The sequence below is a fragment of the Brachyhypopomus gauderio genome, chromosome 1, assembly GCF_052324685.1.
Source record: "Brachyhypopomus gauderio isolate BG-103 chromosome 1, BGAUD_0.2, whole genome shotgun sequence".
Taxonomy (NCBI): Eukaryota; Metazoa; Chordata; class Actinopteri; order Gymnotiformes; family Hypopomidae; genus Brachyhypopomus; species Brachyhypopomus gauderio.
In genome coordinates this window covers 38,755,150-38,780,093 of record NC_135211.1, presented here as the reverse complement: position 1 = coordinate 38,780,093, position 24,944 = coordinate 38,755,150, and the positions used below count along the sequence as shown (strand labels likewise).

General features: G+C 38.4%; 1 protein-coding gene and 1 long non-coding RNA gene across 16 annotated transcripts; one reads left to right on the top strand and one right to left on the bottom strand.

Moving 5' to 3' along the window:
- Positions 1 to 4,359: 4,359 nt before the first annotated feature.
- LOC143519717 (uncharacterized) lies at positions 4,360 to 24,123 on the bottom strand. 15 transcript variants are annotated; one of them, XR_013132526.1, is made up of 15 exons: positions 23,931 to 24,066; positions 23,647 to 23,809; positions 23,170 to 23,551; positions 22,853 to 23,077; positions 20,020 to 20,121; positions 18,592 to 18,617; positions 17,405 to 17,443; positions 16,199 to 16,253; positions 13,348 to 14,446; positions 7,802 to 7,893; positions 7,083 to 7,173; positions 6,776 to 6,838; positions 5,828 to 6,474; positions 5,533 to 5,718; positions 4,362 to 5,431 (listed from the first exon to the last, which is right to left on the bottom strand). It is a non-coding gene; the product is annotated as an uncharacterized LOC143519717 (long non-coding RNA). The 15 variants fall into 15 exon arrangements; XR_013132524.1 differs by adding an exon at positions 15,479 to 15,708 and having other exon boundaries at positions 4,360 to 5,431; positions 5,828 to 7,173; XR_013132520.1 differs by having other exon boundaries at positions 4,361 to 5,431; positions 6,776 to 7,173.
- LOC143519710 (uncharacterized) lies at positions 20,852 to 24,944 on the top strand. The gene is made up of 3 exons (XM_077013431.1): positions 20,852 to 23,106; positions 23,191 to 23,336; positions 23,426 to 24,944. The coding sequence occupies exons 1-3, from the start codon at positions 22,779 to 22,781 to the stop codon at positions 24,164 to 24,166; spliced, it is 1,215 nt and encodes a 404-aa protein (XP_076869546.1). The 5' UTR covers positions 20,852 to 22,778; the 3' UTR covers positions 24,167 to 24,944.

Here is a 24,944-nt window from a genome sequence, read left to right as displayed (position 1 = left end):
TCACTATATCCCATATGTGTCACTATATCCCATATGTGTCACTATATCCCATATGTGCCACTATATCCCATATGTGTCACTATATCCCATATGTGCCACTATATCCCATATGTGCCACTATATCCCATATGTGCCACTATATCCCATATGTGTCACTATATCCCATATGTGCCACTATATCCCATATGTGCCACTATATCCCATATGTGTCACTATATCCCATATGTGCCACTATATCCCATATGTGTCACTATATCCCATATGTGCCACTATATCCCATATGTGCCACTATATCCCATATGTGCCACTATATCCCATATGTGCCACTATATCCCATATGTGTCACTATATCCCATATGTGTCACTATATCCCATATGTGCCACTATATCCCATATGTGCCACTATATCCCATATGTGCCACTATATCCCATATGTGCCACTATATCCCATATGTGCCACTATATCCCATATGTGCCACTATATCCCATATGTGTCACTATATCCCATATGTGCCACTATATCCCATATGTGTCACTATATCCCATATGTGCCACTATATCCCATATGTGCCACTATATCCCATATGTGCCACTATATCCCATATGTGCCACTATATCCCATATGTGCCACTATATCCCATATGTGTCACTATATCCCATATGTGCCACTATATCCCATATGTGCCACTATATCCCATATGTGTCACTATATCCCATATGTGCCACTATATCCCATATGTGCCACTATATCCCATATGTGCCACTATATCCCATATGTGCCACTATATCCCATATGTGTCACTATATCCCATATGTGTCACTATATCCCATATGTGCCACTATATCCCATATGTGCCACTATATCCCATATGTGCAACACCAGGGTTTTTTCTTCTCCATTCCATCTGAGTCAATACATCTACACAGTTCCCACTATCACCCCCCCCCCCCCCCCTCCCGGATGGCCTCGTCTTTTGTTATGTAAATGAGGTGTGTGTCAGCTGTGGGTGGTTGCTGTTGACACACCTTTCAATACACACCTTTGGCTGCCTCATGAGACTGCAAGCTCTCTTGCAAGAAGTCTGCTCATCTCAGGATATGTTTGAGATTTGATTTGTGAAAGGTTGAAATAATGTGAAATTGACACAAACATAATATTTGAATTATAGTGGCTTATAAGTGGCATTTTCATTAGTCAAAATAGCTCTGATTTGTTTTACCTTATTAGGGTTCACACACGTAGTGTGGGAAACCTATTGTAATTGCTCGAATTTTTCTTTTTTCTTCTTATTATTATTATTATTTTTCTCCGCATAAAACGCATACTGCAGCCTAGACCGTAAGGCCCAGAGACACCAAACTTGGCAGAATGGTGTAGTCTCTTTGCGAGACCGTGCTAAAGTACAGAGACCCACATTGGCCTGATGGTGGCGCTATAGCGCACCATTTTGCGTTTTGGTCCATATCTCCCAAACCGTAGGGCCTAGAAACAAAATTCCACTTCTGATGGATTCCTTGGTTCAAGCCAAACAAAAAAGCCTCAAGAACCATTAAGCTCCGCCTACTTAGATTTTTTGCTAATTTGCATAATATGCAAAACCTACTTTTTTATACTAGTCCCTGGTTTTTCATCCGATCACCACAAGCTTGGTATCAAAATGTTCAGAAGAATCTCCTTATCAATATTCCTGGAAAAAATTGTGACATTTGCATACAGTGTCGTTGTGACATGTCAATCAATAGCTCTGGGGCGTGGCCAAATTTACTTAAACAGCTATATCTCAGCAACGCTTTGACGGATCTTCATAAAATTTTAACAGTTGTTAGGGCACATGACTCTGAGGTCATAGGTCAAAGCTGGCCACGATTGTCCAATAGGGGGCGCTATAACATGGGAAAAACTGTTTCTCAGAAACCATTAGTCACATCAAGCCAAAACTTTACAGGCATCATCAGGGGCCCAAGTGATATCAAGACACACAATGATGACATCATCACTCAAAAAACATGGCCGCCATGAGCCACTTAATTTTTATTTGAATTAATTGGCCATTTGACAGACTTACCATTGGCCAATCAACATGAAACCTCACCACTGTGCATATCTCAGGACTATGTGTCATGCTGTGCAGTTTAAAAACATTTGGCCACTAGGTGGCGCTATTTGTGAAAATCATGCATAACTCCTTCAAATTTTCACTTAGGAACATGCAACTTGTTGCTTATTATTCCTTGCAGTAGTCCTGACAACTTTGTAATTACAAGTCCTATTAAAAAATGCATACTTTTGTCACATTCATCAATTGTTTGAATATAGCTCTTTAAGAACTAGTCCTAGGAATTTGATCCAATGATGGCAAGAACGGCATAGCCATAATCTGTAGACATTGTAGTTAAATAATTGTGGAAAAAATGTTGCATTTTTATTTTTCTGATTGGTCCATTTTTCCATTATATCCTTCTGGCCATGCCATAAATGACCTTTATTGCTATAACTCATAAACCATGTAAGTGATCAACTCCCAATTTGAAATGCTTTTATACACTGAGGTCCTTGTGAGGTAGGCCAAGTTTGGTTCAAATTGGCCTGTCGGGGGCGCTACAGTACCCAAAAACCTAAGAAATCATAAAAACTCATGCAGCAATCTTGTTATGCAGAATACAGACAAGTAATGGGGCTTGTATGATTCAGATCAATGAGATCTATAACATTGCAATTACATCTCATAACAAAAAGTGCATTGCCTGACCAGAAATGAACCTTTTAATTCACCAAAATGTCCTATTGCATTACTGAAATTAATGAGATCAGTATGGTAGTGCTTGGGCTCCATCTAGTGGCCAAACACCGGAACTGACTTAAAACTATTGCTCAAATGAAATACCACAGAAACACACACAAAGCTGATCTCAGCATGTGATTTAGTTCTGTGATCTAAATCATTTTGCCAATACAATTTCTTTTGAACCTTTTGGGCTTTAAGTGCCTCAAGTTGGCCTGTCAAGGGCGCTACAGTACCCAAAAACCTAAGAAATCATAAAAACTTGTGATGCAATCCTGTTATGCAGAATGCAGACAAGTAATGGGTCTTGTATAATTCAGAACAGTGAAATAATTAACTTTGAAATGACAACTCATAATAAAAGTGCACTGTCTGACCATAAATAAACCTTTTAATTCACTAAAATGTCTTATTTGTCACTATAATATCAGTATGGTAGTACTAAATTCCAGAACTGACTGAAAACTATTGCTCACATGAACCACACAAACACACTTACACTCACACAAAGCTAATCTCAGTATGCGATTTAGTTCTATGATCTGAATAATTTTTTTCCAATAAAATGTATTTTTGCCTTTAGTGCCTCAATGGCCTGTTATTTGTTGATTGGGTCCATCTATATATGCAGTATTGTCCATGTCTAGTGCCTGTTGGATGATCTGCTGATCTGTGGATTAGTCCTGAACTTTTATGATTTCCTAATTCTTCTGTGCACAGAATAACATGAGTACTTGTGTTCGTTTTGCCTGTATTGTAAATTACTGCTTTTCTGATCATATAAAATAAAAGGCACCGCTGGCCAAAAGGTCAAAATGTGCAAATCTGTCCTAACAGCTTTGTTAAAGATTTATATTCATCATTGATAACATGTGACACTAACTACACTGCACTGTATATATTTACCAAAGGTATACAAACCTCTTTCATGCAATAACTGTCAAAAGTTGCAAATTATTTGGCCAGTAGATAGAGCTGTGAGACAAAATTTGAAATGCGCATATAGTTTTTAGACTTTTCCCTTCCAAAATACAGCACATTTTTTAAAGGCCAAAAGATCAATGTTTTTAAACTCTTTCATAAAGTTCTCATGATATGTGGAGATCTCTTTATACAGGCTATGTGCACTAAGTATCTGCATTCAAGAGGCTTATTTCCAGAGGTGGGCATTGCAGGTTCAGGAAGTAAAAGTCACCACCAGGATTTTGCTCAGGCTTCCTGGATTGTGTTGATTCCACATTTTACCTGGATTGCACTAATTAGAAAATCTAGCAAGCTTCAGTAATATCCTGGTGAAGACTTTTACTTTCTGAACCTGTAAAGTCCACCTCTGATTATTTCACCTCACATGCTCAAAGTGATTAAGGCCTTTGGTCTATGGCCTTTGTATCTAACCCTAATCCCAATTTTCTAAAAACAACAAGTGTGTATGTGATTTTTATTTGCATAAAATTGTCAGAACATTACATTGACAAACATTTTCATATTTGGGCTCTATTTGAGACCAGTGCAAATTGTCAATATAATAACACAAGAGAATCTCTTTATAAACATAATGTATTTTATTTATAACTGACAATCAACACAATGCAAATCTTTTCATGTTCAGTGTAACAACTAGGAGAGAAGGCTGAATGCAAGTGCGGACTGACCAATGATTTAATACCAAAACAAATACATACACAGCACACAGAACAGACACCAAGAATAAATCAAACATCTAACATATGAACCAAACACTAACAGAAATAACTGGGTGGGCAAGGCTAAAGAAAAGGAAAGACAACAAGCAAAATCACACAAAGTACATCTAACAGAGAATGCAAAATACAAGGAGTACACACAGACTAGTATTATAGACACAAAAGACCAAGATACCAAATAACATACAAGCAAGTGGTACTTACAATAACAGACCACATAGGAGACTAAACGCAAGACTTAAATACACTGACCAAACAAGAGCCTCAACAAGACACAGCAGAAAGAATAACGAGGGGCAGAAAACAAGGCAGGGGAGTGAAGACAGAGACAACTAGGAATTTCAAAATAAAAGACACAAACACAGAAGACATGACTGACAGGAGGGAGGCAGGACTGTGACATTCAGTCTGTTTATTTGAGACCATTTCTTTAAAAATATTGATCTAGATCAATATAATTAAAAAAAGTTAATAATAATGTATAGTATAACTATTGTAATAATCCCTCACTAAGGAGCTGAGGTGCCCTGTACTGGTTCACAGCAAATAAAAGAAACATCAGATAATAATACAGTCCACAGTAAATTTAAATTTTGTCATTATTGAGTTCAAAGCAGACCTGTAGTTAGTAATCACAATATGTGTAGACATCTATATATCTCTATATCTATATGTCTCTACATCTATATATCTCATCTATATATGTGCAGTATGCAAGCAGCTTTACAAGCGCATGGGTCCATATCCCTAATGAGCAAGCCAGGGGCGACAGTGGCAAGGAAAAACTCCCTTGGCATGATTAGGAAGAAACCTTGGGAGGACCAAGACTCAAAAGGGAACCCATCCTCCATTGGGCGGCCCAGCTAGTAGTCACAGTCCCTCCAATATGGAAGTTGAGCCTCAGGTAGGAAGGACTTGTGTGACTGAATTCTCCTGAAGAATCATCTGAGCATATCAAATAGAGTCGTAGTTAAGATGCAGCTGTGACAGTTAGAGTGAAGTTGTTTGTCTGGTCTCTAAAGGAATATGAAATATGTTTAGCATACCTGCAGCAACACTTGTATCACAGACCTGTCCACCTTTTAATTCTGTGATAGAGTGTATGCCAATCCACATGTGCTAGATGTGACATCATTGGTAGATGACTGTAACATGGTCCTACAGTGCACACTGATGAATCATTGATGCCATCAATACCACATGCCTTGTGTAAGGGAACCCTCCATAAAGATCTGAGCACATCAGACACAGACATGGTTAATGTGCACCTGTCACAGTACAATGGTAGTTTAACTTTACATAAAGATATGTTTGTCTCCAAATTACAATAGAACATCTTACCTGGTGAACGCAGCAGATACCAAATCTGTCCATCTCTGTAATCTGTGATAGCATGCAAGTCATTCCATATGTGCTTGATGTCACATCCTTGATAGATGACTGCAACTTGTCCCTGGCCTTTAGAAGGACATTCCTGGCTTTCCTGTATGACACCAGGTTCCCAGAAATGTAGGCAGCACTGACCACTCTTTGACCAATAGGTCCAGCCTTTAATCAGGAATTTTGGTTTGTGCAGGATTAGATGTGAAGTTAAATGTCCATGTTTATTGCTTGTTGGAAACTGTATTACCTGTGGATTCAGTCCTGAAGTATGATATTTGTCAACAGTCCTTTAACAGATGATTTGAGAACTGTTTTGCTTTGTTAAACATTTGGCCTGTATTTTATATGAATACCTTTATATTTCATAATAAAATAAAATAAATAATACATACAATAAAATAAAATGCTGTGAACCAGTTAATAGGGCACTCTCAGCTCCTTAGTCTGTTCCCACAAGAGGCCGTCCAGATAGTTTACCCCCTGTATCCCCCACCCCCCGCATTGTGGACGCTTCAAGTTGTGCCTGACTTAATCAAAAGTTTTAGTTCAAAGTGTCACCAAATTGTCAGTAAAGTGTCAGCAAACCGTCAGCAAATGTTAAGTACCTGAAATTGAAGATTAATGAAAACAGTTCAGTACAACACATTCATGAAAACTGAAATATGTTGGCATAACAGAAACACTGACATCTTCTGCAGAAACATCTTTGATATATACATGATCAATCAAAGTGCCATATTCAGTTGTTGGTTCTCTTATAACCTGAGTAAAGCCATGGAGTTGCATAGTATTACTGATTGTACTTGTTACAAAAAGATTTTCATTGAAATCTCCCATGATCACTTTTCTTCCTGGGAACCTGTCAATATGAGAAATCAAGTGTATCAAGTTATTTTGAAACATTACCAGATTGTAGGAAGGAGGTCTGTACAGAACTGCCACTGTTGTATTCAGCTGAGGTAGGATGAACTGCAGGCATTCAATGTTAATGCATGGTAAATCAACAATACTACAACCAGTATGTCGTTTATAATAAACACCAACTCCACCATGTTGTCGATCCTTCAAGTCAGCAAACATCACCTGACTAGTGTCATATGAAAAACATCTGGGTTTACTATAGAATGAAAATTCAGATAATTCAATATCAATGTTGCAATCATTTGGTTGTAACCAAGTTTCTGTCACACAGATAATGTCAGCTTCCATGTACCTCGTATCATGTCTCAGGTCTTCCACATGGCATGTTAGTCCTTCAACATTGTGCAGAAGAATCTTGAATGACCCACAGGGAGGTGGCAGCTCTGTCGTTGGTTCAATAAATAAAGGCATGTTATGTAATGACTGTTCAATGTCTTCTTTGGCATAAATAGCACTCTCTTTGAAATCTTTTATCTTAAGCCCTTCCAAAGATGTTACACGACTCAAGGCCACATATGCTTGTCCTGCTGCAAATATCTTTTTTAGTGACACAACAGCTTTTTCCACAGTAAGACCTTGTACTTTGTGAACAGTGCAAGCCCAGGCTAATTTCAGGGGAAACTGACGTCGCATTCCACCACTTTTTGTCACTCTTTCTTCTTCAGGGAAAATAGGAGTGGCTTTTTCAAATCCTGGTTTTAAACAAGGATGTTTTGCTCTTAATTTATGTCCTATTCTTTCATTTTCAAATGTGACATATATTTTGGCTGGAAAGTCATCTTTAGAATCAAAACACACTTCAGCAACTGTACCAAATGCACCGTTTACAAGTCCGTCTGCCACATCGATGTTTTTAAGAAGCATAACATGAGCATTTACAGCGATGTGAAGAGATTCTGGTAAAGACGTGTGGGTAGTATGAACATGATGTTCATGCATTTTTTCCAGCCGACCTGTTTTTGCAATCTTTTCAAAGTCCTGTGCATGAATGATAGTAATGTCTGCACATACCTTCTTCAACATGTTTGCATTGTGATCATCCACTTCAGCATTTGTTGCATAAATATACAGAGCAGTACTGTCCAGTTCATCACCTTCACCACCTGTTTCACATAATTTCAACATATTCACATCATGTTCTGACAAATTATCTTGTCTTTTGTGTTTCCTTAAACGACTCAGTAACTGAGCAAACTCCATGTTTTTTTGTCTCATGATTTGTGACAGCTCAACCAATGCAAAGTGGTTCTGCCATAGATTTACTCCTTTAGGCTCAGTGTATAGAGACTTTCCTTTCACAGGAGAAAGTTGATAAAAATCTCCAACTGCAATTATAGACACATTTCCAAAAGCAGAATAATCTCCTTGTTGTTTAATTTGTCTTAATCTGCCATGAATATACGATAAGAGTTTGTGATCAACCATTGAGATTTCATCAATAATGACTATTTGTAGATTTCCCAATTTAGCTCTCAGTGAATTTATCTTTTCATCTCCGAGCGGTTGATAAGGCAGCGTTACCTCTGGTGATATAGAGAAACAGTTGTGTATTGTTGCAGCGTCGATGTTAAATGCACTTACACCAGTTGGAGCTGTTATTAACACATGCGTCTCATCTGGATTATCTGACAATCGGGACAGGATGCGACATGATTCATAGTATATTGCTTTGATTAACATGGATTTTCCAACACCACCTGGACCAGATATAAACACATGAAATGGCTGCGGGTTTTTAGCAAGTGTCTTTTCTAAACACCAATGTCGAATTTTGTAAAATATTTCAGACTGTTGTTCGTTTAGTGAACGAAGCACGTACATTGCTTCCTCTTTTCGCATACCTTTCTCTTTTCCTATAGCACAGCGTGGTTCGGTTGGTAATAAATCAGGTATGTCAGCAGCAGAAATATTTTGCTCTGTTTCATCAGTAGGATTTTCTTTTTTGTCAAGACATTCTAAACGTTCACGTTCGTTCTCTGGACAGATTTCCGCCCAAGCATCTTCAACTGGACCGTTTCTCTTTAGCTGTTCTTCAGCTTCGTCTATTGTGTCAGCGTCTTTCTCGAAAAATGACATATTTAAGTCTACTATCGTTTTGACTGATTGGACTTCTTCATCAGAATATTTGACAAACCCAGTCTTATAAAAATCCTCATAAGTGTTGAAAGTTGGTGGCTTGAGTTGACAATCCAAATAATGAGGCAAAAACAATTGCAAAATGCTTTGATAATGCTTCTCTGGATGTTTTGTGGGTGAAAAGCGAGCGTATCTCACAACAGCAGCATCAGTTCGTGTCCGTTTCCTTATGAATCCTAAGCTTTTGTCCAACTTTATGGCATCACGAGCTGAACTTTCAGATTTTGACAATATTCTGTACTCCGATGCAAAACTGGCTAAACACATCTGGGAAAATTCGTCAGTTTTTGGTCTATATCTGTATCTGTCTGTGATGCTGTTCATCCATATGTTTTGATTATCATCATTGTCATATTCAGCTCGCGTTTGTATTACGTGAAGTGGAAGACTCATTCTCACTACGTTATCACCAGTAGGAATAAATTGCACTTTGCGAGAGGCTTCTTTCAGTTTCATGTTAGTAAGTCGGTACACACTTTCCTGAGCTGAAACTTCACGATTGTGCAAAAATACACTTCCGAGCTTCCGTAAAGCATGTTTAGCGTCAAGGTTACCTTGTTCCGTGGCTTCTTTTTGAGTACGTGACAAAAGCAATCCCATCTCTCTCTCAGCTTTGGAAATGTAAGAGATTATATACACAATGCAGGAATATGCATCGACTACAAACTGAATGTCCATATTTGCATTCCAACAACGTATAAGATCTCTGTTGTATTGGTTTACCCATATGTCACCTGGTTTTCTCTTTAGGACAAAAGTAGTTTTTCGAGACACTCTGATGTAAGCAGCTTCAAATATCTCTTGACTTATACCAAGCGAAGCAAATAACTCCTCAGTAGAATCAAAGATAAGATCTGTATTCAATAACGCATCTTTTACTTTTTTCATGATAGCCTCTGCTACATCTTTTTCCATTGAAGGCATGTTATTACCTTTGGCTGATTCCACATAATTCTCATCTTTCTCTTTAGCATCTTTTTCAGGATTGTCAGTTTTACGCCTTGTTATAAATGTTCTGCTACTCGGTGCACGTGGAAAGTTAAAACGACAAGTGGTGCGGTTTTTTTTGCATGATTTTGAATGTCTTTTGCTGTGTTGTTGTACACTCGAAACAATTTCATGCATTTCTTTGTCATCCTCCGATGGCATTTCACATGTCACATAATGATCTATAAATGACACAACTTCATCATCATCATTTTTGTCCACTTGAGGTGCATCTTTGACCCAAAACAAGCAGTGAGTGTGAGGTGAGCCACGCTGTTGAAATTCAACTCTGTAAAAATAATCAACAATTTCGCCAATCGGTTGGGCTTCAGACATAATCACATCTTTAAGGAAACAGTGGAATCGATGTTCAAACATCCTGGCTGCTGTGACAGGGTTAGTTTTTAATAGAGCACATCTTTCTGACCAGTCTAGATCATCGGTAGAAGTTTCTCTCCCCTCTTGTTTGAGAATGGTTTGTAATAATTCTGGCCAACGCAGATCAGCAGATGAAAATGAGCAAAACCATGTGGGAATACCCAGTTGTCGTACCATTGCAAACAGGTCTTTTTGAACACTTTGCCAGAAAGGGGGTGTACCACGAATAGGTCTTAAGAATTTATACCCTTCATCAAAATTGAAAATGTTCTGCAAGGCTTCTCTGTTAGTCAACATTTCTGACGTAATCACAGGTTTGTTGCGTGTATCATGTCCTTTTCTCAATGCAATAGACACATTTGATACAATCTGATTTAACTCTGACAAATATTGACCATAAAAAATGTAATCCAAGTTCTTTGCAAAACGTCCGTCTGCGTTGAGTATTCTGGTGTTCAAATATCTGCTCAGTGTAAGTTTCTCTTTTCTGTGGTCATGAAAAGTACCCACACCATTTGGAAATAGAACTGGAAAACACTTCGCCTCATTTGAATGATCGTTCAAGAGCCTTACAGGATTATTACCTTCTGCAGGTGCCACAGACATTATGCCATCAAAGTGCTGATCCAAAACCTCTTGTGCAATATCAACAGGTTGTAAACAGGTATCCATGAACATACCGTGCTGTTGTCTGTCGTGCAAGGTTTCATCTATATCCACATCTTCAGATTCATTATTCTCCTCAATGTTTTCCTCATCAACATGCTGTGTACATGTGTAATCAGGCTCTTGTGTTTCATGTTCAGTTTTATTTAGTGGATTGACCCAGTCATTATTAAACGTCACATCTCTGTAAAAGTCATTATGTTGTTTGAGGTACAATAATGCATCCTTGATTTTTTCTGTATTAACAAATTTGTACTCATAGTGCCCCTTGTAAGTCAATTTCCTCTTTAGTTTTATGCGAATCATCAAATCAACATTTTCTGTTCTTGGTAGCACTTCAGTTACATCTGTAATGTTAGATGGAACACACACAACAGGTCCATGAACACCATTCTGTCCACCTTTTGGTAAAGACACAAGCCTCATGAATGGAATATTCATCCCAATCAGATGTTGTTCAAGTGAGTTCAGATTGTGCAGTTCAGGTGGAATTGGTTCTAGTGCAAGATTGTTCATAACACTTTCTTCTGGCATTTTCCCATTAAGAATCTTTCTGTGACATGTGAAGCAAATCCACAGTGATCCAGCAGGGCCAGTTTGAATGTTACACTTAGGAACACATGTATGACTACATCGATGTAAGTATGTGTCAGTAATACATCTCTCTGCTATGGAAACAACCTCCTGGGCTTTGTTGAGATATGTATCTTTTCTGCATTTGATTACTTGATTCTTGAACAATAGTCGATGGCATACTGAACACACATATTCAGGACCTGTACTTATTTTCTCTCTGAACTTTTCAATCACATAGTTAATATCTTTGTGTTTCTTTTTTTCTGTGTCCTGTCTTTCTTTACTTCTGATTTTAGTAGCATTAGCGTAACAGCTGTCTGTTTTATACCTCGCAATACCAAGTTGTTTTTTAGCTGCTTGATGTTGTGCATCGGTATGATAAGCTTCAAAACTCCTCTCCATACTCCTCTGTTTCGTAGCTGCTTGATATTCCGGATTGGTATGATAAACTTCTAAACTCCTCTGTTTTTTAGCTGCTTGATGTTTATGATCGGTATGATACATTTCTAAACTCCTTTGTTTCTTAGCCGCTTGAAGTTGTGCATCGGTATGATAAGCGTCAAAACTCTTTCTTTTTATAGTCTCTCTGTGATGTTCATTTGTAGAATATTTATTAATACTTAATTGTTTCACGTGTTCCCTGTGTTCCATGTCAGTGGCATATTTGTTTACACTTGCTTGTTTAACTTTTCCACTGTGTTCCATATCCGTCGCATATTTGTTTACACTTGCTTGTTTAACTTTTCCTCTGTGTTCCATGTCAGTCGCATATTTGTTTATGCTTAACTGCTTATTCCGTTCTTTATGTTGCAAATTCGTTGCGTATTCAACAGTGCTACGTGTTTTGACACTATCTCTGTATATTTCATTTTCACGGTATCGTTTCAGTGTTCTCTGAATCTTTTCCTCCCTTTTCTCTTGGCTTGTTCCATATTTGATTCTCCGTTTCTCAAGTTCAGAGCGATTGCACTTTGTTTCTGATTTTCTGCTGTCACATCGTGCGGCACAGATCTGTCCATCAGGCACTTTAACACACGTCACTACTTCATAATGAGACTCGCTACAGTGTTTGAGGTATATTCCCGCATCTTGGTCGCAACTATTGCACGATGAATATTTTAGCCACGTATTTCTAGTGAATGTAAATATATTGGTAAAAAAAAGATCGGCTGCAGCTTGTATTTCAACTTCAGTAGCCCAGGTTCCCACGTATTTCATTCGGGAAGTAGCAAGATAATTTGCAACAGATGAAAACCCTTGTCGAAGACAGTTAATGTACTTAGATTCGTTTCTCTCCATTTGTGTAGTTACAGCACGTCGTATTTTTCTGTGTTCTTTCTCACTTCCGCTAATTGCAAATGCCAGTGATCTGAATAAACAGTTACCGTCACCAATGATTGTTTTCGTTTCACAAGGTTCACCCATCGGTACAGGTACGATCAGGTCGCTACGAGCATGTTCGATGTACACAACGTTTTGCCTTAAACATAATGTCTTCTGCTGTTTCACCGTCAATGGACGAAACTGAAAGCATTCACGGTGTGTGTCGCCAATCAGCATGTCACTGTCATTTCTCACAGATACATCGGTAAGGTTGTTTACATGCTTTATTCGTTTGCCAATATGCAATTCGGGTACTGTTTTCACCTGGGAATCGTTTTCAGTTGCTTTGCGTTTAATTTGCACGTTTGCTTTGCTATAGGGTTGTGAACGGTCAAATGCGTCACCTTTCTTAGTTTCATTTTCATTTGTGTTACGATTTCGTTTTAGCACACTGCTGTAGAGCTCTCGGTGTGTAGTGACAGACAAACCACCTTGTGTTTTCTCTTCCGCTGTGCTTCTGCCAGTTATGTTCACAACAACACCAGTGACTTCAAATTGTGCTCCTTCAGCTTTCAGTGAAAGACCAAGTATCATAACGTGGTTAAGTAATGATTCCATGTCAGCATAAAAAGCAGCCAAACTCTTGCCCGAATCAATACGTGCACCGTTTTCGCTTCGTGAATGAGAGTCAATCAGCACGTACCAGGAGTCTTGTTTAATGATAGCACATGTATTCTCTTTAACAGTAAACAAACATGCTTCACATTGCATAAACACTCTTCGGATTGCCTCATCATGTGACATAAGAACGTTTTGTAACGGTCCATATTCAGTGACGCCAAACTTCCCAGTAAACATTTCATCATGAAAATTTATTGAAAAGTCATATCCACACACAGTGTATTCTGTAGGTACATCTGTAACATATAAATAGCCCAACGGATCATGAATTTTGCCGGCATCTCTTATATTGCTGTAGAATCTGTCACCATTCAGCAGAACATCATCGAGGTCTCCGATTGTCCAAGAAAGCACACTTTTCACTTTGTTAGTCATGATGGCAGTAATACTATTTGCAACACATTGTTTATTACCGTTTACGCCAAACTTTGGATGAGCTTGATGAAAAGAACCTCTGAGCATATCCACATGTGCACATTCATCAGAATCAGTTTTGCAGCTTGTATCTGGTAAGATATTTGGCAAGTATTTGGCAGTTGTATCTGGTAAGGTATTTGGCAAGTATTTGGCAGTTGTATTTTGTAAGGTATTTGGCAAGTATTTGGCAGTTGTATCTGGTAAGGTATTTGGCAAGTTTTTGGCAGCTTGAGATTGTAAATGGCTTTGAGGAGTGCTCTTCAGGAGCACTCCCGTGTCAGTCAGACCTTTTTTGTCAAGGGATGAAGGCATAACCCCGTCAGTCAGAGACAAGATCTGGTCCGCAGGACAGCTGTGGCTCACAGGAACAGAGTCAGTCGGGACCTTTTTGTCAGGGGAAAAAGCCAGAACCCCGTCAGTCTGAGCCACAAGCCGCTCCGCATTTCTCCTCCTGGCTGCAGCCGACCTCAGCGAAGCTTTAGTGCGAGGCATCTGAAAATACAAACACACAACCAGTCAAAACCTATGATGTCTATCCCAACATGACATACTAATCAATCAATATTACTATACACACAATCAATATTACTTAATACAAACAGCACACATCATAAAAAAAAGGGGTAAAACAAAATCAGAACAGACATTGTATTCGTGACAGGTGTATTCATGACTAATTTCTTACTTGCATACATTGTTACAGTATTGCATATAGAAATTACTGTGAAGTAAATGCCTTCCTAACACCATGTTATACAAACTAAGCATTACTTTATAATCAAGGGACTTGACCCATTTCCACTAATGTACATTTTTCAGAATACAATGAGCAAAACCACGCTTTACTGCTCATTTAAATGCTGTATAGCTTTAAAACAAATAACCACATCAGAATACTTGATCAGACAAGCTTAAGTTGCAAATATGTACATCACCAAAGACTTTCAGCTCAACAGTTTAAAAATGTATTGTGTGTGTGTGATGAGTTCAGCAGGCTTTGCTTCAACAGGACATTCTTGCTTCTTCCTTGGAACGCCAACATTCATTCTTTATCTGATTCAGGAGCTTGATGTCAGCAGCACCTGTGTAACAGCTGTTTCATATACTCTATTTGTGCTAAGCACTGATCACTTAGTGTATATATAAATAAACAATTTAACACATTAAATGTCTTTGTTCCAATAGCGTAGTTAGTCTAAACAGACAAGTTAAACAAAAACATTCCATTTGGTTCCACTTTAGCAATTAAAACATATTACCACATAAATGCATTGTGAAACAGAATTTGTATTATGAAAATGTTGCTGGGTGTTCAGAATGTTATCGTGCCCATGCTAACTTCTAAGCATTAATTTCAATAGTAGTTAAATTAATAATACATTGTTCAGCTCATCATTTGTGCACTTACTCAACTGGACACTAAACTCAACCATGTTTACTCACTATATAATAATTTTGTATATCACCACTCAACACTAAATCAACTTCACAGCTAAAATGCATGTGTGTGTGTCATCTTCATACAGCAGGCATTGCTCCAAGATTAATCTTGTGTGTGTGTGGCACATCATCTAGCAGGCGTTGAGTGGCATCCTCAACCAGCAGGCGTTGAGTGGCATCCTCAACCAGCAGGCGTTGAGTGGCATCCTCAACCAGCAGGCGTTGAGTGGCATCCTCAACCAGCAGGCGTTGAGTGGCATCCTCAACCAGCAGGCGTTGAGTGGCATCCTCAACCAGCAGGCGTTGAGTGGCATCTTCAACCAGCAGGCGTTGTGTGTGTGTGTGTTATTATTCTTGCGTCTTAATTGTCACACCAACAGCACATTTCACATCTTTCAAAGTTGATCAGTATCATGTAATCAGCAGCACATGTGATACCTGTTGCACATACTCACAACTGTATTACCATTTGATGGGCTATTTTATAGCATGCATTAAATATATCTAGCACAAAAACTACACATTCACTGCATTAATGTGATCAAAAGTTTCAAACCTCAAAGCACAATTAAGACAGGGTACACATTGAACAGGACTTTGAGAAGTTGGAGCTGCGGTTTCTGAGTTCTCTTCTATACATTTTACATTATTGCTTCCAAGTGTTTACATATCACTACAGATACTCATCATAAATGAACAATTATTCTGCAGCACATCAACTACTCTCACCATTCATTGTGTGCACTGTTTTATAAAAGTATACCAGTTCAACCACTGTTCATACACGATACACTTCAAACGTACCTTTAAAGTGTTCCAGCACAATTCTCCTTCACCACAATTCTCCTTCACCAACAAGCTATTCATACAAAATAGACAAAACACATTTGTAACAGTTAGTAAACATTAAGGGGTTAAAAAATTCATATGTATAATTTTAAAAAGCTGCTATAACGACATGAATCATCAATTGGACAAACACTTAGAATCTTTCTATTCTACTTAAGGCTACAGTTATACAGCATCATTAAAGCCCCATACTTATCAAGTTATTTGGCTAGTGTATATAAGTTTATCTATGTTAATTTTAAAATGAAAATGTGAAAATAATTAAAATATTAGTCCATTCTAACTTCTAAGCATCAATTTCAACACAGGTTGTTAAATTAATAATACTATATAATAATTTTGTATACACCACTCAACACAAAATCAACTCCACAGCTAAAATGCATGTGTGTGTGTGTGGCATCTTCATCCAGCAGGCGTTGTGTGTGGCATCTTCATCCAGCAGGCGTTGCTCCAAGATTATCGTGTGTGTGTGGCATCTTCAACCAGCAGGCGTTGTGTGTGTGTGTGTTATTATTCTTGTGTCTTAATTGTCACACCAACAGCACATTTCACATCTTTCAAAGTTGATCAGTATCATGTAATCAGCAGCACGTGATACCTGTTGCACATACTCACAAGTGTATTACCATTTGATGGGCTATTTTATAGCATGCATTAAATATTTCTAGCACAAATACTACACATTCACTGCATTAATGTGATTACTGCTGCATAATCTTTAAACTATTGGACAGAATATTCATGAGCCAATTAAACTGTGAGAATGCATCAAATTGTCCTCAACACAGAATACAATGAAGACTACTTCAAGACATCCGTTACACTGCAGTTTACTCTGTTCCAAATAGGAGTATAAATTTAGTCTAGGCAATAAGCAGGTTAACTTACTGTACCTAATCAAGTTTCAAACCTCAAAGCACAATTAAGACAGGGTACACATTGAACAGGACTTTGAGAAGTTGGAGCTGCGGTTTCTGAGTTCTCTTCTATACATTTTACATTATTGCTTCCAAGTGTTTACATATCACTACAGATACTCATCATAAATGAACAATTATTCTGCAGCACATCAACTACTCTCACCATTCATTGTGTGCACTGTTTTATAAAAGTATACCAGTTCAACCACTGTTCATACACGATACACTTCAAACGTACCTTTAAAGTGTTCCAGCACAATTCTCCTTCACCAACAAGCTATTCATACAAAATAGACAAAACACATTTGTAACAGTTAGTAAACATTAAGGGGTTAAAAAATTCATATGTATAATTTTAAAAAGCTGCTATAACGACATGAATCATCAATTGGACAAACACTTAGAATCTTTCTATTCTACTTAAGGCTACAGTTATACAGCATTACTAAAGCCCCATACTTATCAAGTTATTTGGCTAGTGTATATAAGTTTATCTATGTTAATTTTAAAATGAAAATGTGAAAATAATTAAAATATTAGTCCATTCTAACTTCTAAGCATCAATTTCAACACAGGTTGTTAAATTAATAATACTATATAATAATTTTGTATACACCACTCAACACAAAATCAACTCCACAGCTAAAATGCATGTGTGTGTGTGTGGCATCTTCATCCAGCAGGCGTTGTGTGTGGCATCTTCATCCAGCAGGCGTTGCTCCAAGATTATCGTGTGTGTGTGGCATCTTCAACCAGCAGGCGTTGTGTGTGTGTGTGTTATTATTCTTGTGTCTTAATTGTCACACCAAAAGCACATTTCACATCTTTCAAAGTTGATCAGTATCATGTAATCAGCAGCACATGTGATACCTGTTGCACATACTCACAAGTGTATTACCATTTGATGGGCTATTTTATAGCATGCATTAAATATTTCTAGCACAAATACTACACATTCACTGCATTAATGTGATTACTGCTGCATAATCTTTAAACTATTGGACAGAATATTCATGAGCCAATTAAACTGTGAGAATGCATCAAATTGTCCTCAACACAGAATACAATGAAGACTACTTCAAGACATCCGTTACACTGCAGTTTACTCTGTTCCAAATAGGAGTATAAATTTAGTCTAGGCAATAAGCAGGTTAACTTACTGTACCTAATCAAGTTTCAAACCTCAAAGCACAATTAAGACAGGGTACACATTGAACAGGACTTTGAGAAGTTGGAGCTGCGGTTTCTGAGTTCTATACATTTTACATTATTGCTTCCAAGTGTTTACATATCACTACAGATACTCATCATAAATGAAGAATTATTCTGCAGCACATCAACTACTTTCACCATTCATTGTGTGCACTGTTTTATAAAAGTATACCAGTTCAACCACTGCTCATACACGATACACTTCAAACATACCTTTAATGTGTTCCAGCAGAATTCTCCTTCACCAACAAGCAATTCATAGAAAATAGACAGAACACATTTGTAACAGTTAGTAAACATTAATGGGTTAAAAGAATTCATATGTATAATTTAAAAAAGCTGCTATAACGACATGAATCATTAATTGGACACTTAGAATCTTTCTATTCTACTTAAGGCTACAGTTATACAGCGTCACTAAAGCACCATACTTATCAAGTTTTTGGGCTAGTGTATACAAGTATGGTGTCAATATTAAAATGTGTCAATATTAAAATGAAAATGTAGCCTAACACGCATGTTCCACACATTTTTCCACAAAATTCAAATGCAATAACTCCATTTACATTTGCAATGTGATAGACGTCTATTCATATTTCACATACATTTTGGTGCTGACAAACCACCGACACAAAAAAACATTCACATTCAGACTAGTATAAAAAAGCACAAATTGCCTTTGCAAGCACGTACATTTTTATACACAACGTAAAAAATTATATACATAACATACTCATAGTCCATTATTTTGACTAAAAAAATTAAAACCTGTGCGTGACTTCAAGTTTTCCAACGAACACAAAACATGCATAGCAACACTCGACCCAGCAGACGCTTCATTTACCCAAATACACCATTATCTGGGCTACATTAAACCATATACCCGCATAAGAATAAACGTTTAAACGAATCGCCCGATTGTACAGTTATAAATCAGTACACGCGAGTGCTACTACTTCACTACATCTACAACCACGCCTACTCAGCCAGCGCCCTCGTGGTCAGCTGCACTGGACGCCGCCATTACAGGCACAAGACCCACACGCCATCTTAGAGCAACTACAAAACCGCTCTTACTCATACATGTACAAATCATGTATACTTGCTCATACATGTACACTGCAAATATATGTAGCATCAAATAACTCGTTTTCATGAAAGAACTAGGCAATATAAATGAAAACTGATGCCACTCTGGACAACTACAACAGCACAAAAACGCCACGCTATCATACGCACGGAACATGCTAGCGTTGTACTAGCGAACGCGCTAACAACGTTATAACATACTTTAATCCTTTATTTAGCTCATTTGCCATCTCATACACTAAAACGTCCATCTAAACACAATTAACCAAACAATCTAGAGCAAAAATCCGACGTCAAAACAACACATTTCTGACATTTGACTAATCGGACTAGCATGCTAACCGCAAAGAGCATGATAGCATTGAACTAGCACACGCGCTAATTACATTATAACATACTTTTATTCTTAATTTATCTCATTATCTCCCTCACTAAACTTTACGTACACACAGGTAACTTTATCACAAACAAGAACATTAACCCAGCATATTAAAAAACAGCAAATTTTAGACAATTGTCTTACACTACTTAAGAGAGCAAAGCACATCTTACCTCAACAAGAGCAGAATGCACGAAAGAACCTGATCGCACGTGCTAGGGAACATTCTGGGGCGGGGCCATCGACCAGAACAGGATACACGGGCAGCAGACACCCTTTACCGCAACCACAACGACTTTAAGTCCACATTAGTCAGTCTTTTAACGCAATCACATTTGTTGTGATCCTAATATTTATGATTCTAAAAATCAAAAATATTTAGAAGTAAATGTCTTGTGTGGTTTTCATGTCCCATGGCCTCAAAAACGCACACACACAGCCCTGTAACTTAAGTAAACACGCACTCACTTTCTTTATTATACTTGGCTACCACAAGAACACCATGACAAACCAAAATAAGTATTTCTCAGCATGTTGATCAATTCTGTTTTTTTATTTTTTATTTAGCCATTTCTTTTGGTCTCATTGGCCTATTGTCAATCAAAACATATCACATATAGCATCAACACACATAAATCTGCATACAGTATTCACATACTACACATGGTCCTTTCTCCCTCTTACCTCTCTCTGTATCACACACACACACACACACACACACATGGCTACCAATACATTTCAGATGCTTACTGCCTTAGCCATGTCTACCCATAACTCGGTGACTAACACACACACACAAATTGATATTTAGCTTATTTTTCCATGCACACTAACACAGAACTACCTCTATGGTTTATATCCATAACCATTTCCAACACTGATATTTAACTTCTTTTCTACAGCCATACACACAAACCTAATCTCAGCATGTGATTTAGTTATATGATCTTAATCATTTTGCCAGTAGAATTTATTTGGATCATTTCAACCTTTAGTGTCTCAAATACCTGTTGTTTGTTGACAGAGTTAATCTATGCAGCATTGGCTGCCACTTCTCACTGGTGTGTGTGTGATTGGTTGTCTGCGACTTGTACCGGTGTTAACAATTGTAAAGCGCCTTGGGTATCCTAAAAGGTGCTATATAAATTGAACAGTAATTCATTAATTCATTCAATGTCCAAGCCTGCTACCTGTTGGTTAATCTGATCTGTGGATTTGTCCTGAACTGAGATCATATCATTCTGTTGACAGATTAACCAGAGTACTTGTTTGTGTTCTTACAGAATTTGCCTATATTGTATATGAATGCTGCTAGATGGTCCTGTGAGTTATTTCAGACAACAAACAAGCAATCTTTTACTTTATCTTTATTTACAATATAAACCACCACCACAACAGTTTTTACAACAAACAATATTTCCTGAACAAGTGGCTCAAACACACCCTACATCACCATGATCTTCAGTCTGTGTAAGACAAAAGCATTAATGCAAACAGCAAAAAAGAGCACAGCAGTCAGCTTAAAAAATATTAAAATGTTTCACATACTGCAGTGAAACAGTGAACATAAGCATTTGATCCAATTGAACCAATGCATTCATAAAACTATACAGACATATAAACACAATCTTCTTCATCTTTCGGCAATTCCTGTTTAGGGGTCGCCACAGCGGATCAAAATCCTCCATCTGGCCCTGTCCTGAGTGTCCTCCACTGACACACCAGCCACTCTCAAATCCTCTACCACTGCATCCATAAACCTCCTCTTAGGTCTACCTCTCCTCCTCTTGCCTGGAAGTTCCATCCTCAAGACCCTCCTACCAATATACCTCTCCTCCCTCCTCTGTACATGTCCAAACCATCTCTATCTCACTCTAACTTTATCTCCAAAACATGCTACATGTGCTGATCCTCTAATAAACTCATTTCTGATGCTTTCCTTCCTCATCACTCCAAATGAGAATCTCAACATCTTCATCTCAGACACCTCCATCTCCCTCACCTGTCTCTTTGTCAGTGCCACTGTCTCCAGTCCATACAACATAGCAGGTCTCACTACTGTCCATTTGTCATTCCTACCACACATCTCACTGCTGTCACACTGTTCTCATACATATTCTGCACTACCCTCACATACTTTTCTGCTACTCCTGACTTCCTCATACAATACCACAGCTCCTGTCTCGGTGCTCTATCATAAGCTTTCTCTAAGTCAACAAACACACAATGTAACTCCTTCTGTCCTTTCCTATACTTCTCCATTAACACTCTCAAAGCAAACATAGCATCTTTGGTGCACTTAGCTGGCATGAAACCATACTGCTGCTCACAGATCTCTACCGCTCCTCTAAGCCTAGCTTCCACTACTCTTTCCCAGATTTTCAAGCTGTGACTGATCAACTTTATTCTCCTGTAATTACTACAGCTTTGAACGTCACCCTTATTCTTGAAAATCGGCACCATTATGCTTCGTCTCCACTCCTTAAATATATAAACACAATAATAGCAATAAAACTTTATAACAACTAAACACTATTTTAATGTCCTTAAATAGTTAATAAAAAGCAAACTAGCATAATTTGAACAAAAACATTTTGTTGCTCAGAAGTGGTACAACCAAATCACCATACTGATATTTTCCCTAATTGCTGAACAACTATCCACCTACAATATATTTGTCATCAAAAGAAACAGTCCCAGACACATCAAGCTGAACTCCCCAGACAATTTGCTGCCCCCATGTGGGTTGACCGAAGGTCAAATTCCTTTGGCACTGCATCTCACATTGAACATGACACAATGTTGCTAACGTGTCCCCTCAACAATCAATTAACCTACATGTGTACAGCTGTTCTGTAAAACGCACAGGTGTTCACCTCGTCGGCTAATGTAACAACTTTGCTTCAGACCCAGACAGTATTAATTAGCTCAAATGAAACAATGTTGCACTTCACTGCTAGAAAACATATATACGCAAGACCGTAAGATCAGATGCCCTGCACGTACCTTACTCTTTACCACGATGGCATCTCCGTCAAAACGGGTACCGGAAGATACCGAGACTCTCTCGGGATATATACATTCTGTATCGCCCGTCCGATTGTCTGCGAACAACAGCGAGCTCTTCAATGCAGTGCTACAAACGGGACGTGAAGACTTCCACGACACTGTGGTTTTCAGCGCTCGGAAGAGGAATGACTTCCTCCAAGCAGCCGAAAACGGCACTGCGATCTGCTTAAAAAACGTCAAAAAAGCTTTAAGTAAGTTTTCTTTACAGGAACTCTTATAATACGAAAATCTAGTCACCATTTGCTTATGTTTACCTGTTCGCCTTTGTTTTTCAGGTTTCCGGAGCACTTCGGAATTTGACGTTATCGTCAGTCATCGCACCGATCTGACGGTCACCGCTGTCTCTTTCGCCAGGAGGACACCCCCGCCTCCGCCTAAGACAACACTGCGAGACGTGCTCAGCATGGCAGCAGGCAAAAAAGTACGTAATTTATACAACCCCCTTGCAACATTTACTTTATCTCACCTACACAATTTGAACTAAAACGTTCCCTACTTACACTTTTGCAGGTCAGCCTTATAGAAGCAAAAGTCCTGGCCTGTGACAGAATGACCGACAGGGTGAACATCCGCGGCACGGAGCGCGAGCTGAGGACGTGCACCATCTCTGACGGCACTGCGAACATCACCCTCCAGCTATGGGAGAAACACATCGACGCTGTACGCGCTCAATCGTCATACGGATTTACTTATCTTTCAACGCGCTTTTACGAGGGGAAATGTCAACTTACCACAACACTCAACACCGCTGTGGACAAAATACCGGACTTGAATGTGTCAGACACACAAAGCGCCTCCGCTGAACCAGCTCTGACAACCCTAGTCGCCGCAATTTTGGCACTGGACATTAAAGCATCGACGTTGTGCTTAATCTGCAACACCAACCAGCAAACCCTGGATGAACGTAAAAAATTTCACCGTTGTGAAAAATGCAACTTCTTGCAGACAACGTCACGTTATTCCAAATGGATGCGCGGCACCGTCAAAATTAAAGCGGATAACGAAGAATACTCACTAACGGTGACCAATTCACCTCTCGCCGCTTACATAGCTCAGTATAATCTACAATCATTCACACTTGTCGAGGAGCTGGAGGAACATTTCCTTGACCAGAAAATCCTGTCGTTCACCTTTGACAAGCAGCTCCGCATATGTGAACTCAGTCAAATTTCACCGCCTAAACCGCCACAAGAACTGTTTACCGCTGCATGCTCCGTTGATAGCTCCCCTTCCACAAACGCTACGGTTTAGGTTCCGGATAGCCGTAAGCCCTAAGCTCAGTTTGGTAAGTTCTTGTTATTTAAATGCTTTTTGTAAGTTTTATCGTTACGTATTGTTCCTACATTAACATTGTTCAGTTTTGCATTTTCAAAAATATTGTATGGATGTTGGTGTTTTTTCAATAAAAGCTTTGCCTTATAACTAGACATCATCTTCAGTTGTGTCTTTCGAAACGCGGCAATTTTACACACAACAAAACGACGTTTGGGTTTTACTAAAAACTCTGGTTTTAAACAACCTTTATTGGTACAACTTATTTTCGTGCATATCCTTGTCTAATCAAACGGTCAACTGTTTATTTACGATCCCAAACTACTTGCAAGTCTAATTCAGCACTGCACCAAATCTTGAACCGCATGTTTACCACTCAAATACTTTTAACATGTTATCTTATCTTAACCTTTTAGTTTGAACGTCAAAAATCCGAAGATATTTTACAAATTACTTCTCTTATGGTTGTAGCGACACTGAACGAGTTATCCTGCTGTTCGCCTATTGAATTAAAATACTTCAATGTAGTCGCTATAAACAAATGATTGCTTTTCCTGTAGCATACCTACCATCACGTTAAACTATCCCCTACTGTTGACCACTTTTCGATTTATTGCTTTCTCAAGTACATTACCTGCCTTTACAAAAACCTTGTTATTTACAATATTCACATTCGTCAACGCTTCACATTTTAAATGAATACTACACCACGTTATCTCTTTGCAGTCTATCTAATTCAAATTTAAGGTAAACTAGA